At 44.4% G+C, this 18,171-nt stretch overlaps 1 protein-coding gene across 1 annotated transcript in view; it reads left to right on the top strand.

Annotated features, from left to right (window-relative positions):
* Positions 1–446: 446 nt before the first annotated feature.
* TGFBR2 (transforming growth factor beta receptor 2) overlaps positions 447–18,171 on the top strand; it is a 65,148-nt gene continuing 47,423 nt past the window's right edge. The window contains exon 1 of the mRNA XM_083468246.1: positions 447–1,059. Within this exon, the coding sequence (XP_083324372.1) occupies positions 984–1,059 (76 nt within the window). The 5' untranslated portion in view covers positions 447–983. The remainder of the gene's footprint in view (positions 1,060–18,171) is intronic.

Consider the following 18,171-nt stretch of genomic DNA (forward strand, 5'->3'; position numbering starts at 1 on the left):
CAGGCTTGATCACCACATGGGATGTCTGCAAATTCTTGCTTTGCAGGGGGTTGGACCAGAATTCCGTGGTTCCCAACTTGGGGCACACGGCCTACGGGGGGGGGGGATTTGATTTTTAAGGGGGGCAATTCGAGAATGAGTTACAGGAGTTCACTTTTTGAATAATTAGAATTATATGTCGGGTGGGGGGAGGGGATGAGGATTTTTAAAATGCTTAGGTTAAGGTTATCAGATTTTTTTCAAAGAATCCGTGGACGCTTTGTTTAAATAAAAGGGAGAAAAAAAGTTATTTTTTAAAAAAGTAACCATGGTTAGGTGGAGCATGGCAAAAAAGAAAAAAAAAGGTTGGGAACTACTGGACTAGATCGTCACAATTCTATGATTCTAAGTATATTTATTTACTTGATTGGGGGGGTTCAGCCCACGCCCACAAATAAAAATAAAAAAGCCACGGCGCGTGCCACAGAGATGAGGAGGGAAGTCCCCTTCCAGGAAACAAGCGGGCGACGGGCGACGATGCCCAGCCGCCTCTCTCTCTGGGCATTATTATTTTTCTTTTTTCCCTCAGCGTGTGTGAGAAAAAGAGCGCCCTGAGGGCGAGGGAGGTTTGGCCTCTGGCTCTTGATTGACAGGCAGCTCCGAAGCGAGCCCGGGAGGGAGGGTGGGCCGGAGAAGGAACTGACTGCGAGAGTTAAGAAAGTCCTGCCCAGCTGTTTGCGAACTTTTTAAGATTTCCTGTTTCCTCTGCAAGGCAGGGCTGGAGCGGGGAAGGCGGGCGGGGGTGAGTCACACACGCCCTCCGAGCAAGCAGCCGAGAGCCGCGGCTGCTGCGGCTGCCTCTGCCGGGGCCTCGCTCGCTCGCTCGCCCGCTTTCCGCCTCGAGGGACCCGCCTTCGCCTCCAGAGGAGCCCCTCGCCTCGCCCCGCGCGCCCCTCGCCGCGCCTCCGCCGCCGAGCAGCCCAGCGCCCCGAGGGAGCTTGACAATGAGCTGGGCGCCCAAGCACGTTTTGCTGTGGACTCTCTTGCACTGCGCGGCTTCCCCGCTGGCTCGGGGTACAGGTAAGCCTCGCCTTTGCTTCGCTGCCTGGTCTCTGGTCTTCCGACGCTGCCCCGCCAAGACCTAGCTTGTGAACAAGGCACCAGAAGCCTATTATTATTATTATTATTATTATTATTATTATTATTATTATTAAAAGGCCAGGTTCATAACACCACAGAATTGCAAAGGAGCACCACAGAATTGCAAAGGGACATGGGTGGCACTGTGGGTTAAACCACACAGCCTAGGACTTAGATCTCCCGTTGCTTGGTCCCTGCTCCTGCCAACCTAGCAGTTCGAAAGCACACCAGTGCAAGTAGATAAATAGGTACCACTCCGGCAGGAAGGTAGACAGTGTTTCCGTGCGCTGCTCTGGTTCGCCAGAAGCGGCTTAGTCGTGCTGGCCACATGACCCGGAAGCTGTACGCCGGCTCCCTCGGCCAATAAAGCAAGATGAGCACTGCAACCCCAGAGTCCGCCACGACTGGACCTAATGGTCAGGGGTCCCTTTATCTTTACCACAGAATTGCAAAGGGTTCCCCCAGGGTCATCTAGCCCAACCCCCAGCAATGCAGGAATCTTTCTCTCGAACCCATGACCCTGAGGTTTGGGAGTCTCGTGCTCTACCAACTGAGCTATGTCGTGTTTCTGGGGTGGGGGTGTTGATCTCCCTCCCCACCTCCTCCCAAAAAAGTTAAAACTTTTGGAATGGTTTTTCTTCTTTCCTCTTGAAAAGAGTGTAGTTTTGGAGGAAAGCATGCGTCTCTTCCCCCCCCCCCAAACTTCTGTTCTTGCTTGAGGTGTGGTGCAGAAGTTTTCATCCTGATCTCTGGATATCTGGCAGGGAGCAGCTGCCTTGTGTCTTGCAGATGCAGCCGTAGCCGCCACACCTGGCCTAGGATGAGCTGCTTGCAGTTGTGAAGTCGGTGGGTTGTTTGCTCCTGGCATTATGGCAGGGCTTTTGGCAATGCGGAGGAAGGTTTGGGGTTCAAATCCCTGGAAATAGGGGAAGTGAGTCATGCGCTGATGTTTTCTGAGTCACAATTCCCCAGAAAGTAAAGGATCCGAATTCCAGAACGCCAGTTCCCTTAATTTTGCAACTATAACCCAAGTGCGCCAAGAGACTAAGAACTCCCTCGTTACAAACTTAAGGGGAAAGCGGCCGTGTGGCCTGTCACTAGCATGCTTTTAAAAAAATCCTGCAGCTTCGTTCCTTCCTTCAAACCTTTTATTGGCTGGGTTAAAGCTGTTCGGAGTGTAAGCATGTGGTCGTACACAGTTTGCAGTAGTTTGGTGGCAACTTCATTTTTAAAACCACTATGCTAAGCATCTGTAGAGGGAAGCAGTGTCTTTCCAAGTCACTTGATCAGTGTTTCGTGTCCAGGTTTTAAGTTGTCTCATGACTCCTTGTGTTCTTCATTTTGCTTTCCGCCTTGTTCAAGTGTGGAGCTCTTCAGTCATTTAACACGCTTCAGTGCAGACTGTTAAATAGCAACAGCAACAACAACCACACCGAGGACTGATGTGCAAAGCCCTTTTACTGCAAAATCCTTTTCACTGGTTATTATGGGTACCAGTGCTGTCAGCTGACGATATAATCAGAGTAGCTAAGTTTCACGAAAGTTAACACACAGCTTAACTTCTCTCATCACATTGCTGATGGGGCACAGCACCCCCTTTTTTAAAAACACTTTTGGTCATCCTGGATGTTCTATTTTTACGTAGTCTGTTTAGTAGGTAGAAACAAGGTTGTACTCAAGGCTTTAGGCACATATTTTGGCCCTCAATTCCCATCAGCCAGAGCCAGCACAGCCAGTGGTTAGGAATGATGGGAGTTGTAGTGCAGCAACATCTGGAGGGCCAGATGTTCCCCAGCTTTGATCTGTAATTTTTGCCAAGAGCAGCTGCCCAGAAATCTCATGCGCCTTTAAAATGTACTGCCACTTCTTTCTTGCTTTTGGTCTCTTATTTCCGGAACTACCTCTATCCTTACGGATCCTTCCTCAAAACCCACTTGAAGCCTAAGGATAAATAATTATATTTGAGCATATTCATTCCCAATTCCCTTGCACTTGCCTTGCACTTGTTCTCCGCTAGAATGTAAAGCTCTGTGGGATGGGGACTTGCCATTTTCACTTATTGTTAATGATGGAAAGTGACATGAACATTGTTGGTACCATACGAAGTACAGTGGTACCTCGGGTTAAGTAATTAATTCGTTCCGGAGGTCTGTTCTTAACCTGAAGCACCACTTTAGCTAATGGGGCCTCCTGCTGCCGCCGCGCCGCCGGAGCACGATTTCTATTCTTATCCTGAAGCAAAGTTCTTAACCTGAAGCACTATTTCTGGGTTAGCGGAGTGTGTAACCTGAAGCGTATTTAACCCGAGGTACCACTGTATAATGTCCACTGGCAAATTTACTAGGGCCTACTTCCCTGTATACTTACTTCCATTTTTTTTTTTAAAAAAGCCATCCCATAGTAACATAACAAACAGGGTGATGCTTTTGTATTGCTTGCAAAATGATGGTTAGTGGGGCAAAAGGAGAGGTAAAAATAGAGTGCTGGAAAGGAAACCTGTATATTAAGGTTATGCATCTTACCATTCAAATAGCTACCTATAGTGATATTAAGCATAAATATGCAGCATGCTTTTTTTTTTTAAGCTGATGATTTAAAGTGTTTTACTTACTCAGCATGCGTAAAATCAGTTTCGCTATGTCACAGTACAGCATTTGTAGCGTTTTATGTAAAGATCCTGCAAACACTTGCATAGCTTAGTACCATGCAAAGTGTTAGCAATATCTGTGCATTTGCTGAAAGGTTATGCAGATTATGATAATAATGGAATGTTCCTGTACTGTAATATAAAACTTGTACGATAGAGAAGAACGTAGGCATCGCCTACCTTGGAATAAGTACTCACGTTAGAAATCCTCCTTGCCTCCTTTCCAATGCAAGTCTTTGCATCTCTGGAAAGTACAGTGGTACCTCGGCTTACGAACTTAATCCATTCTGGAAGTCTGTTCTTAAACCAAAACCGTTCTTAAACCGAGGTGCTCTTTCCCTAATGAGGCCTCCCGCCGCCGGTGCCCTTCCACCATTCAGCTTCCGTTCATAGACTGAGGTAAAGTTTGCTAACCGGAACACTACTTCCGGTTTTGCGGAGTTTGTATACCAAATAGTTTGTAAACAGGGCTGTTCTTAAACCGAGGCACCACTGTAAGGGGATCCTCTAGAGCAGGCACCCCCAAACTCGGCCCTCCAGCTGTTTTGGGACTACAACTCCCATCATCCCTAGCTAACAGGACCAGTGGTCAGGGATGATGGGAACTGTAGTCCCAAAACAGCTGGAGGGCTGAGTTTGGGGATTCCTGCTCTAGAGTAACTTCCCTACAACCTAATGGCCTTGCTGGGTAGGCTGATGGGAACAGTAATCAAAAAATTTGGAGAGTACCAGCTTGGGGAGTCTGCTCTAGAGCAGGAGCCGAGACAGCAGTAGCACTTTCTGCATTTATACACGGCTGTTTGGGTCGTGACCAGTGTTATCTGAGAGCTAGCACAATCATTAAGAGTGGTGACCTTGTATAACAACTTGGCTTTATCTCTGGGTTTTACTTCTGCTGTGTTATATCTTAGGCTGAAATAGGATAAAAGTTTTTGTCCAAGACATCCAAGCTCAGAAACCTCTGTTGGTGTGGCCCTGTAAGCAGGATCCGTTGCCATGTTCACAGTCCCAAAGGGACTCTTGGCCAAATATGCATACTTTCCTTGTGATTTCTTCCTTTCACAATTAAATGGCATTGCCTTTATCATTATAGCTATGTTCACATGTCCCAGTAAACGACATTGTCATGTCGTCTGGACTGGCAAACTGTGGTTCGTGTTAATTTATGACAAGTTTCAAACAGGCCAGCGCCAAACCATGGTTTCTGAAGCTGTGTCCCTTAAACAAACCGTAGCTCCATGTCAGCCACAGTTCCTGGTTTGGGAGGGTATGGGAAGCTGTGATTGGCTAAAAGCAGATGGAAAAGCTCCAAAACTCCCCTTGAACACAGGGCAAGAGGGGAGATAGAGCGTGCAAGCCCAAGGCTTCTTCCTGCTCAAATCTGTGTGCTGCTAATGATCCCTCTTCATACTACCGTGAATTGTTCGATTATAATTACCTTGGTGTATTCGGAATGACAATGCTTTTATTTTTATTACTTAATCTCTAATGAGCATTCTTGGGTATAAGACCACTGACCTAATTACTCAAAGCCAATTATTTCTTTTTTGCAAAGCACATTTTCCTGTACATACGACACAAGGGATATCTGCCAAGTTTATCTCTTTACCAATCACTATGATGAAGGCATGCAGCTGTGGCAAGTGCAGCTTTTTGCAAGTGAAGAAAGTTCTCTGACAAGGAAGCAGTTTGCCAAATATAACTTGCATGATATAGTACTAACATCACACACACAAAAAAAAATTTGGGGGGAAACCGGACATTGATATTGCTCCCTCCCATCCTTCTGAATATATATCCTGCTTCTTAAATTTTGTTTTGTACTGTTGAATTATGCCTGGTTTCAGTAACATACCCTCTGTCTCCCAGGTTGCACTGCGGAGTAGTATGCCCTCCCTGAACCTACTTACTTCTGAGTAGCATGTATAGGATTGCATTTTGCTTTGGCTGACTTGGAGTGAGTGAAAAGAGATTCATTTTTGGGCAGGAGACTTGGCAGCGCTAGCTTTTTCCTGGCTTGTATCCCTGGGTAACCTCTGTTGAAGTAGATAAAAACAAACCACTCCCCGTTAGTGGAAGACTACTGGCAATAATCTTAGTAACATGAAATACCCAAAGTACATCACTTTCTGTACATGTACACCAAATGTATATTAGGTGGTGGAATGGATGCTTCTTGGTGTGCAGAACAGAAGGTTCAGTCCTTAAGGAAAAACACTCCATGTGTAGTTGGGAGGGGCAGAGAAAGACAGAGACTGCTGGCTTAGTTTCTCTAGTTAAGTTTGCTGAAACTTTGGGTGGGAGCACTTTTTTGGGGGAAAGGGGAGGTTAGTGCTATCTTTGGGGGTTAGAACATAGAAAGTTGCCTTATACGAAGTCAGAACAATGGTCAATCGTGCCTAGTACTGTCTACACTGATTGGCAATGGCTCTCCAGAATTTCAGACAGGATATTTCCGGCTCTCCCTGTACATGCCAGGAATTGAACCTGGAGCCTTCTGCATGGAGAGCAAATGTTCTGCCACTGAACTACGGCCCTTCTCCGGGGATCTACCTGTAGCAGCTCTTTGCCTACGCTTCGTTCTCTGCTTGTATGTCTGTAAATATACAGATCTTTCAGAGATGACATAACATGCTGGCACACAAAGGAAACTCGGTTCCATAACTCTGTACCTACCAAGCCTGATGGGGTTGCCAGAATGTTACCTTGGGCTATATCATCATCATCATCTTCAAACCTTTTATTGGCATCACATACAAACATCCAAAACAAATCAATAAAGAATTACCACTTCCCCAATAGCACAAAACATTTGCTAAAAGAAAGACAGAGCAGTCTATCGTCACATCTCTAGGTCTCCTGGGAGATCAGACGTCTATAGTGTATTTTGACGACAAAAAACCCAATAGAGATATTTAGCCACTAACTTGGTGCGCTCCTGATCATTCCCCAGTAATAGAAAATGTATGACCTCCAACTCTGGTTTCCAGTTGAGGATACAGAGTTGATCTAGAAATTGCTGACTGAGATCAGCATATAGTTTACAATTAAGAACCATATGTATAAGGGTTTCCACCAGGTGGTCTTCACATGGGCAAGTTCTTTCTCCTTGCACCCTGCCTGAGAACCTTCCCCAAAGGAGGTTTGATGGATTTGAATTAAACCTGGCCAGCGAAAATGCCCTTCTTTCTTGAGGGTTAAGCAGAAATTCAAGGTAAATGTGGTTAGTTTCATGTGACCTTGGGCTGTAGAGTTCCCTTCCCACCTTAATAAGGAAGACTCGGAACCAAACTACACATTACATTAATGCACAGCTGCATGAACCTTTACATTTTTCACTGAATGTGGTTCCTTCTGGCCTTCCAACAGGCGTGTCAACTCTAGGGGGCAAATGACCTCTCAAGGACTGCCTCCTGACTATGTGCCTCCTCCTGATGATGCACGTGTGACATCACAGGTGTGCGACAAGTGTCACGTGGACGGCGGGTTGCTGGCCACACCACCTTCGGCCCAAGGTGGCCTCTGGCTCCCAGTGAATATCAGCACTGTGGTGGGAGGGGTAGTTCAGCCTTCCTACCCACCATGGTCTCAGTGAAAAACGCTGTCCACCCTGCTGTGTTTTGACTCAAGGAATGGCCAGTGGGGAACGGGTGGCGCTGTGGGTTAAACCACAGAGCCTAGGACTTGCTGATCAGAAGGTTGGCGGTTCGAATCCCCATGACGGGGTGAGCTCCCGTTGCTCGGTCCCAACTCCTGCCAACCTAGCAGTTCGAAAGCACATCAAAGTGCAAGTAGATAAATAGGTACCACTCCGGCGGGAAGGTAAACGGCGTTTCCGTGCACTGCTCTGGTTCGCCAGAAGCGGCTTAGTCATGCTGGCCACATGACCCGGAAGCCATACACCGGCTCCCTTGGCCAATAAAGCAAGATGAGCACTGCAACTCCAGAGTCGGTCACGACTGGACCTATTGGTCAGGGGTCCCTTTACCTTTACCTTTCTCTTGCAGGGGCAGTTTTATTAGGACAATGGCATGATAAGAAAAGTTTAACTCCCACTGCCCTATCCTTCAGTGCATGATCCTGATTCTTACTTGACTCCAAGCGGCTGTTATTTACAGTGTTTGTTAAAAAGTGACCGTGCATCTGTGAATTTAAGTATTTAATATCTGTTGTAGCTTGGCCTTCAGGAAGCGTGCTGAATGCCTGCTCTGCTTAGTGACTTGATCACATCTTGAAACTGTGCAGCAATTGTTAAGAGTTCTGCTATGACTAGTTGGTAAAAGATGAAGGAACCTGATAGATTCTCCCTCCTCTGAAGGCTTATGGCAGACAGCATTTCACAAATAAATGAAACCTTTAAATTTGAAGAAAGAAAATAAAAAGGTGGGTGGGTGGGAATCAGGCATTACACGTTTCTGTAGACTTTAGTATCTTTATTCCTGCTGTTTTTTCTTTTCAGGGGAAAGCTCTGCCTCTCATTTAGAAAGGGGATGTCCAAAAAAAGACATGTTGTCACTTTCTGAAAATCAGATGTCTGTGCCTCAAATTGCTGTAATTGTAAACTGAAACAGCTGAACATTTGGGGAAATCTTAGAAGAACAAAAAAATAATAATCTTCAGTTCCTCAAATTGTCTAGTCATGAAAATATGTGTTAGTTAGGTGGACAGAATAGCCAGAGCTTTCTGGGTTTTTTTGAGTTGCTCTTTTAGTTGCAACTCTAGCGATTTCTTACCTTCTCACATGATGCAGCTCCTAATTAGCATGAGGTAGCTAATTAAACAGGGCTGGAGATGGAATCTTCTTGTTATAGTATTGCAGAAGCCAGTGAAATAGTTCAGCTCTGATTACAGCCTCGGAGCTACTTGTGAACGGAATTGCTACCAGAAGAAGCACATGTCTGTACAGTACTTTTAAATTATCAACAAATTGTAATTGGCAGGCAGAATGGTCTGAAGGCATGTATTTACAACTAGGACCCCAAATATAGCACCTGTGTGCACCAAGATACCCTAAGAACCCGCCCCCCCTTGGCTAAGACCCTCTACCAGCTTTTGAATTTTAATTTTAAAAATGGATATTTTATTTGTGTCATCCCTCACCACTTTGGTTGGCAAGTTTGCATTTTTTATAGGGGGAGAATAGTTGGCATTTTTGTCTGTGTTTTATTTTGTGTGTAGGTATTTCACCTGTTTTGTTGAATTATGAGCACCATCAATATTCCACCCCCCCCCCCCGTGAAATGGGTACTTTGTGTTGCCCACAACAGTTTTTGTGACCCTTTCTTTTTTGCAATATATGGTTTAGACAGACACTCACCATTCTGTTTGTTGTGGTTCAGCAGGTATTCCATAAGCCAACCACCCTGTTAGTGTAAAGGGTTACATGAGGAAGAGGTTTTTTTCCCAAAGAGAGAGAGTGTGCACACAAAGTCTTCAAAAGGCAAGATTGCATATGTGAACTAATTAAGGCAATATGTGACACACACACAAAATGCCAGCTGTTAACTCCCCAACTATTACATTTTATTCTCAAGATTACATTAGTTTCTTGAACATGTATTAAATATGCATTAAAGCGCATATCAAGATGAAGTTCTGTGCATTTTATTATTGCTGCACTTACAATAGTTTTAATATTTTGTGATTTTTTTAAAAAAACAACCCTTCATGTGAATTTGTAAGGCTGTTTTATCTATTCCTAGGTTCCAAGTTGTAGCCAGTGGGTGGGAAAGGAATGTTTTGTATAGATAAATAAAATAAACATGCTACATATATGAATTGCTAATATTTACCTGGCCACATTTAATGAGCTATCTAGTGAGCTATGTGTCAAGTCTATACCAATAAATACCAGCCAGGCCTATTAATCCATAGCAGCCATTTCTACTTCTAATGATAGAGAGAAGTGTGATAATTTTGGGGCGTCTTTGGTAGCCAGCCAAATATTGGATGGGCAAGATCCTGCATATTCCTGACCTCATGCTGCTCCTCTAGAACTCGGTGAGTCCCTTGCTCCTTTTTCCAGCTCCAGGCCTTCCCAGATTTCCCCTCAACCCTGGAGTAGGGGAAGGGAACAGGGGACTATTCCTGTAGTCTTGCTGTTCTTTGGAGCAAGTTGCAATCCAAGCACTTTGGAGCGTGGCGTGTGAAAATAGCAAGCCTTAGCCCTATTCTTGAGCTTTGAGCTGAAAAGGGGATTACGCCTAGAATCATTGAGTTGGAAATAATCGAGAATCATCTAGAAACTAACATGCAGCTGGGTTCAAACCCACAACCTTGGCGTTATCAGCACCACACTCTGAGTTATCAAGATGCTATCCCTGTGGTTTTGAACATAAGAATAGTCTGCTGAATCAGGCCAGTGGAACATCTATTCCAGCATCCTGTGAACCAGATGCATGTGGGAAGCTAGAGAGCAGAACATGAGCATATTCCCCTCCGGTAGTTTCCAGCATCTGGTATTTCAAAGCATTGTTACCACCTCCATCTGTGGAGGTAGAGCCCAGCTGTCATGGCTAGTAGCCATTGATAGACCCCTCCTCCATGATTTGTCTGATCCTTTTTTAAAGCCATCCAAGTTGGCGGTCATTGCCCCCTCTTGAGGAGGCAAGTTCCGTAGTTTTGACTATGCAATGCATGAAGAGGTATTTTATTTTATCTGTCCTCGATCTTTCAACGATCAGCTTCATTGCTGTGCTTCTAAAGTCCTCCTGTGACCACCTCAGGACTAGCGCTGCTCCTGAGAGACGACCCATCCACTTTTTACAGCTCCAAGTTCAGGAGGGCAGCTGTGGCTTGTGCTGCCCATCTTCTACTTTTGAGATACAGTACCTCAAAATCACCTTGCCAACAAAGGTCCGTATAGTTAGAGCTATGGTTTTCCCAGTAGTGATGTATGGAAGTGAGAGCTGGACCATAAAGAAGGCTGATCGCTGAAGAATGGATGCTTTTGAATTATGGTGCTGGAGGAGACTCTTGAGAGTTCCATGGACTGCAAGAAGATCAAACCTCTCCATTCTGAAGGATATGGAGAGTGCTCACTGGAAGGACAGATCCTGAAGCTGAGACTCCAATACTTTGGCCACCTCATGAGAAGAGAAAACTCCCTGGGAAAGACCCTGATGTTGAGAAAGATCAGCACAAGGAGAAGGGGACGACAGAGGACGAGATGGTTGGACAGTGTTCTCGAAGCTACAAACATGAGTTTGACCAAACTGCGGGAGGCAGTGGAAGACAGGAGTGCCTGGCATGCTCTGGTCCATGGGGTCACGAAGAGTCGGACATGACTAAACAACAACAACAACACTACCTCAAAACGCATCTTACATGTTTTTAACCTGTGCAGTTTCCACCATGCACAGTTGAAGACCAGCCGGTTGAATTCTGTAAATTAAATGCGCCCATTTCTGGCTTGGAAAGAGCTATTAAGCTCCCTGTCCTGCTTACCAGGCAAGGGCAGATCAATGTGCCTGCTCTGCAAGGAAAGGATGTTCACACGGGGGTATGTGGGGTGTGAGTCAGTGTTCGATATTGGCCCAGTCCCAGGCACATTTTGTGACTGTTGCGGGCCCAATTGCAACCACATGGAGATCTCTGAATGCCAGGTTAGCAGCTGGGGGAAGCAAAATGTCCCCTAGTGAAGGATCTGAAATATTTTCCTTGAAGCTTTAATTAATTTTATTCTGGATTGTTTTATTTGGTGTTTTAATGTGTTGCAAACTTCTTTGAGATTTGTTCTTTAAAATATAAAGTTGTATAGAAATCATCATCATCATCATCATCATCATCATCATCTCATCATCCCGTGGCGTGGGAAAAACAGTACCTAGACATTGCATTGTGGTGACCGTAGCCCAGGTTTAAGGTGCCATTTGGCAATTAGATAATACAGTGGTACCTTGGTTCTCAAACGCCTTGGTACTCAAACAACTTGGAACCCAAACACTGCAAACCTGGAAGTAAGTATTCCGGTTTGTGAACTTTTTTTGGAAGCTGAACGTGCTCCGTTTTGAGTGTCATGCTTCCATTTTGAGTGTTATGCTGAGGTCTGTCAGATTTTGCTATTTGTTTTGCGTTTTTGTTTTTGCAACTTTTTTGTTTTGTTTTTGTGGCTGTGTGGAACCCAGTTCAGCTACTGATTGATTGATTGTGTGACTGCAGTCCATTGTTTATTGCTTTCATTTTATGGATCAGTGGTCTCGTTAGATAGTAAGATTCATGTTAAATTGCTGTTTTAGGGGTTTTTAAAAGTTTGGAACGGATTAATCCGTTTTGCATTACTTTCTATGGGAAAGTGTGCTTTGGTTTTGGAACAGGATTAAGTTTGAGAACCAAGGTACCACTGTATATCTGAGTTTCTGACACTGGTTTGAGTATACGCAGCTTGTGTATCCATCCCATCCCCAGATCATAACGCCCACATAAGATGTGAATGTACTGTACTTGGAGCATAGCGTGACTGTAGAGATGAGATCCTGTTCCCTCCAACTGCTCCAGTGTTGAAGGAAAGGATGGGGCTCACCCTGTTCGTCCCAGAAAGTGATGCAACACTTCCTTTAGGGCATGTGGAGAGTGGAATTACGGGTCCCGTTAGGCAAACATTGGGAATTAATTCAATCCTTCTCAGTGTCCCTTGCAAACTCTCTTGGATTTCTTTGGTCACCCTTGGAGAAAAATCAGCAGTTCTCTTTCCTAGAGAGAATCTGGAGCTTTCCACCTTGAAACTTCCCCCCAACACTTCGTTTAATTAAATTTAAAATAGAAACAGAAAGGACTTGCAAAATTTAAGGAGAAAAACTGAGCTTCCTGCATTCAGTAATGCCTTGGTTTATGCCAAAAGCAGGCATTCCACAGGAAGGCGGACATTTTTGAAATTTCTCAGATGCAAAACTTTATAGCCCGCAAACATCTGAAATATCCGTTCGGAGGGCTTGTTAGCAGCCGAGCTTAACTGTTTGTTATTCTACTGAGCAGAGTTTAAAATCCGAGCTGCAGTTTCAAACTGAGGCTCGTTTGTAAAAGTTGGCACTGTGTGCTTAGCCATTTTAGAGTTGTATTAGGACTTTTCTATTTAACACCAGTGTAGGAACATAAGAAGAGTGTGCTGGATCAGGCCAGTGGCCCATCTAGGCCAGCATCCTGTTTTTGCAGGATCTGAGCACAAGGGCACACTCCCCTCCTGTGGTTTGTGATATGCAGAAACAGAATGTCTCAGATAGGGAAGGAGTTTGGTATAGAATAGGCATATGAGGCCTCAGGTTCTTGGGCACAAAGCAGTGTTTGAAATTAGCCAGGCGCCAGGAGCATTTTGCACCTGGCTTTTGACCACTTGCGACCAAGTGAAGATGCTTGGGTGCCAGGATATCATTTGTCATAACCGTCTGGGGTCATTGGATCTGGGCTGTTTCCACACACCAGTACCCCATCCTGTAGAATTCTATCAGTTATATTTTATCTGCACAATCAGAATGAATTTCGGGAACCAAATTGCATTTTTTTTCTGTGCAGCCTGAGCAGGAGCAGTCACCATTAAGAAAAAGAGATCAGAATAGGCCAATATGTATGTGGACTGTCCCTGACTGGATCAAGTGACTTTGCTTCTTTAAGTTCTCAAAGCTCTTAACCTAGCTCAAGGTTGTCATCTGAACTAGCCAGGTGTTTAACTGAGAATCAATCACAGTCAAGTCCTCCATTTGAAAAATAGGACTTTAGAGCCATCTTCCCCCAAATGTCAACTAGGCGTTCCATTTTGGCAACTGTAACCTTGGTTTAAGGAGCCATTTGCCAGCTAGGTTATATATCTGAGTTTCTAACACTGCACAGAAGTGCATGGGTTTAAGGTGTGTGTGTGTGTGTGTGTGTGTGTGTGTGTGTGTGCGGGTGGCGCTGTGGGTTAAACCACAGAGCAAAAGACTTGCTGATCAGAAGGTCGGCAGTTCCAATCCCCCCGACAGGGTGAGCTCCCGTTGCTTGGTCCCAGCTCCTGCCAACCTAGCAGTTTGAAAGCACGTCAAAGTGCAAGTAGATAAATAGGTACCACTCCAGCGGGAAGGTAAACAACGTTTCCGTGCGCTGCTCTGGTTTGCCAGAAGCGGCTTAGTCATGCTGGTCACATGACCCGGAAGCTGTACACCGGCTCCCTTGGCCAATAAAGCAAGATGAGCGCCGCAACCCCAGAGTCGGCCACGACTGGACCTAATGGTCAGGGGTCCCTTTACCTTATGTGTGCACCCACAAACACATTCATATAGGGAAGGTGTGTGGTCTAGTTGCAAGGAACTTTACAGTGACTGTAAATTGATCAATACAATCCGTGCCAGGTTCCAGTCTAGACCAGCCTTTGCCAACACGGTGCACCCCACTTGTGCTAGCCTACAACTCCCAACAGCCCCAGTCAGCATGACTGCTGGCTGGCGCTGATGGGAGTTGTAGTCCAAAACATCTGGTGGGCAAAGGCTGGTCCACAGAATTCTGTTGTTCCAGTTCAACCCTCTCCTTCTCATACCTTTACTTGACAGCTGTAGTTATTGATATTGGCCTCCAGGAAGCGTTCCCCGTTCTCTCCCTGGAGCACTTGCCTGCTATGCTGACAGCAGCCAGGAGACAGACATCTGTGGTGTTCCAGTTTTATGCTACTGACAGATGCATGTCGGATAAAGCAAAACTGTTGCTCAACAAGCCACATTAAAAACGAAATAAAACTCACCCATGCAGCACTATAAAGCATGGGGATTATATTAGTGAGAGCTGCAGGAGACAACTGCATTTCTTCTTAACATGTGGAAGGAATGAGAGGAAGATGGCATTAGCCCTATTGTGCTTTTAATTTAACTTGAAAGGCTTGGGGGAAGCTGACAGCGCTTTCTGAAAGTCCAGAATGTCTTCACTAAAAAAAAATAACTCTACAGATGAGCAATAGCTTTCTTAGGCTCAACCAGAATGCCATGAAAGTTTATCAGGCTTTCAGGTTCTCCAGAACGGCTCATTAGTCCAGATGCCGGAAAACTAGAGATGCTACTTTTATTTGTAAGGCAGTAAAATAACTACTGCTTTAGTTACTGAACCAAAATGTGGCTTTGTGTTTCAAATTGAATTGAAGAAATGCCCACACTATGTGGTGGTTATAAAATTATTCAGAGAATTCTTTTGGGGGGGAAAGTCCACCCACAGCAGCCTACACCTCATAAGCAAACAGCAGAATTTTAAAAGAAAAACGCAACAATTTAAATAGCACTGTTTTGTTTTATTATTGTTTAACAGATGTTCATCCTCTTTTAAGGATCTTAGTTCATAAGGAATCCCTTTATGGTGCCAGGGGTGGGGAAATGGAAGCAAAATACATTTAATAGCACAAATAACAGTGACTTGCTGGGTTTTCACAGGCAGTAGGTAGGAGAGAAGTCTAAAACCAGGGACAGAAATGTAACTGAGAACTTATAGAGCAAATGAAAATTCTGTATTCTAGGCTGGAGGACTGCAGCTAATGTATGCCTCTTAATTGTATATCCTAATAATCCCCCCCTCCCAAGGCCAGGCTAGATTTGGAAGAGCATGGGGGATGCAGTTCTTCTGCAATGGATGAATGTTGTTGTTTAGTCGTTTAGTCACGTCCAACTCTTTGTGACCCCATGGACCAGAGCACGCCAGGCACTCCTGTCTCCCACTGCCTCCCGCAGTTTGGTCAGACTCATGTTTGTAGCTTCAAGAACACTGTCCAACCATCTCGTCCTCTGTCGTCCCCTTCTCCTTGTGCCCTCCATCTTTCTCAACATCAGGGTCTTTTACAGGGAGTCTTCTCTTCTCATGAGGTGGCCCAAAGTATTGGAGCCTCCGCTTCAGGATCTGTCCTTCCAGTGAGCACTCAGGGCTGATTTCCTTCAGAATGGATACGTTTGATCTTCTTGCAGTCTATGGGACTCTCAAGAGTCTCCTCCAGCACCATAATTCAAAAGCATCAATTTTTCGGCGATCAGCCTTCTTTATGGTCCAGCTCTCACTTCCATACATCACTTCTGGGAAGACCATAGCTTTAACTATACGGACCTTTGATGGCAAGGTGATGTCTCTGCTTTTTTCTTTTCTTTTTTAAGATGCTGTCTAGGTTTGTCAGTGGATGAATAGATGGCAGTAATATTTCAAAGTATATTACGAGTGTGCACAATGCTTTGTGTGGAAGTAGCCTAGATTTAATTACCAGCCCTGGAAACATCTGCAGGCATGTAGTTACAGAGTAAATAAAGTACCCCCTTCTTTGAGAAGAGCTGCAAAACGGAGTAAACTAATGGGCCCCTCCTTGGCATGATTCTAAACATCTGGCACCCAACTTTTCTAAATACTGCTCAGGCTTTCAGTGGCAACTGTTGTGGTTTCGGTAATGCCATGTGGATATTGTTAGAGCCAGCGAGGCCCATGGCAAGGAATGATAGGAGTTGTAGTCTAGCATCATCTATAAAGCAGCTGGTGGGTAATGGCTGCCCTACAGGATAATGAGAATCAAGTGATGTGATGGCCCAGTGTTAGAAACTCAGATATATCAGCTGGGCGCCAAATGGCTCCTTAAAGCAAGGTTATCGTCACGAAAAATGGAATGTCTAGTTGCCATTTTGGGGTAAGTCTTACTTTTCAAGTGATGGACTGACTGATTGATTCTCAGTTAAGCATCTGGGTAGTTCAGATGACAACCTTGAGCTAGGTTAAGAGCCTTGAGAACTTAAAGAAGAAAAGTTGCTTGATCCAGGGACAGTCTTATTCCGACCTCTTTTTCTTAATGGTGACTGCTTCTCAGGCTGCACAGGAAAAGCATGTTGGTTCCAGAAATTCATTCTGAACGTGCAGATAAAATATAACATAGAATTCTACAGGATGTAGTATTAGTGTGTGAAAGCAGACCAGATCCAGTGATCCCCAGGCATGCACATAGCTGTCAACTTTTCCCTTTTCTTGCGAGGAATCCTATTTGGAATAAGGGAAATTCCGACGAAAGAAGAATGACAGACGAAATTAATGGACTATGCAGAATTGGACAAAATGACAGGAAGGATTTGAAACCTGCGGGACCAGAGATTTACAGAAGATTGGAAGAAGTATATGAATTATTTGAAGAGCAACTGTAATCAACAAATTACACTAATAGGACTACAAGAAGTTTTGTAAGGAGAAATATATGAAGTCTTACAAAGTAGAAAAAGATAGAGATATTGGTTATGAGTTTGAAATGTAATAGGGAAGATAAGAAATGCATGCTGAGAGATTAGATTGGAAAATTGATGGATTGATGGAAGTCAAAAATTCGAATAAGATGTAAAAGTATGTTTAATTACTGTTGAAAATGATATGTTAAAAAAAAACTAATAAAACTAATAAACTAATAAAACTAATAAACTAATAAAAATTATATATGGGCATGCACCTCCAGATGGCAGAGATGTCAGGCATGCTCACTTGGTCGCAAGTGGCCAGCAGTCAGGTGCGAAATGCGCCTGGCTCCTGGCTAATTTCAAACACTGTCCAGATGTCAAAGCATTTGCAGTCTCCTCCTTGTAGAAACAAGCCATTAATACGAAACACTGGATTTATCTTCTGTGAAGTAAGCCTGGACTGCTGTCGATCTTCTGTCTCCAGATTGCTTTAAATACTAAATTTGGGGTTTTTTGCCTTAGAAAAAGAAACTGCAGTGCTAATAATCCACATAGCCACTGTACACAGTGAGCCGCTTCAAATGTATACATATGCTGACGCCCTGCTGTTTGTCAGCCAGCTATCATCACATGTAGAGTTAAGCTTTGTGCTTGACTCCAGAGTAGGAGTTTTTGAACGTTTGTCAGAAGGTATCAAAAAGCTGATTCTGTGCACGGTGCTAGCTGCCCGGGATTGGATAGCTCTAGGCAAGGAGCTGACATGTAGAATGGGATTTGAGATGATCATCCCCACACACCCATTGATTGTCTGAATTTTCTCTTTACTACAGCACAGTTGAATCACAGTGCAATGAATTGGTTTCCACCAGGGAATAATGGTTTCCACCAGGGAATAATGCTCATCTATATTTCCCTGTATATATGTAGTTGATTGACAGGTGCCCATTATTACGGATGAAGTTGAGGCTTGCTCTCTGTGCTTTCCGTCTGTTTGACAATGATGATTCAAGTTCTGGCATATTGCTCAGAGGGCTGGCTTTTAAACAACAGGAAAAGGAAATTTCTGATGGGACCAATGAGGCATAAAATAGGTTTGCTGGTAACCAAACATATGGTAGATAAAATTCTGCTTTCACTGCCCCCCCCCATGATATCGGGCATACTGTAGCATCATATTTAGAAGTCTCTCAGGGACACTAAAAGCTTCGAAATAAGTATTTTTGTGCAACATTCTGCTAAGAGTAATTTAAGTCATTTTAAAAGTTAGTT

This window comes from Podarcis liolepis, assembly GCF_965112155.1.
Source record: "Podarcis liolepis genome assembly, chromosome: 12".
Taxonomy (NCBI): domain Eukaryota; kingdom Metazoa; phylum Chordata; class Lepidosauria; order Squamata; family Lacertidae; genus Podarcis; species Podarcis liolepis.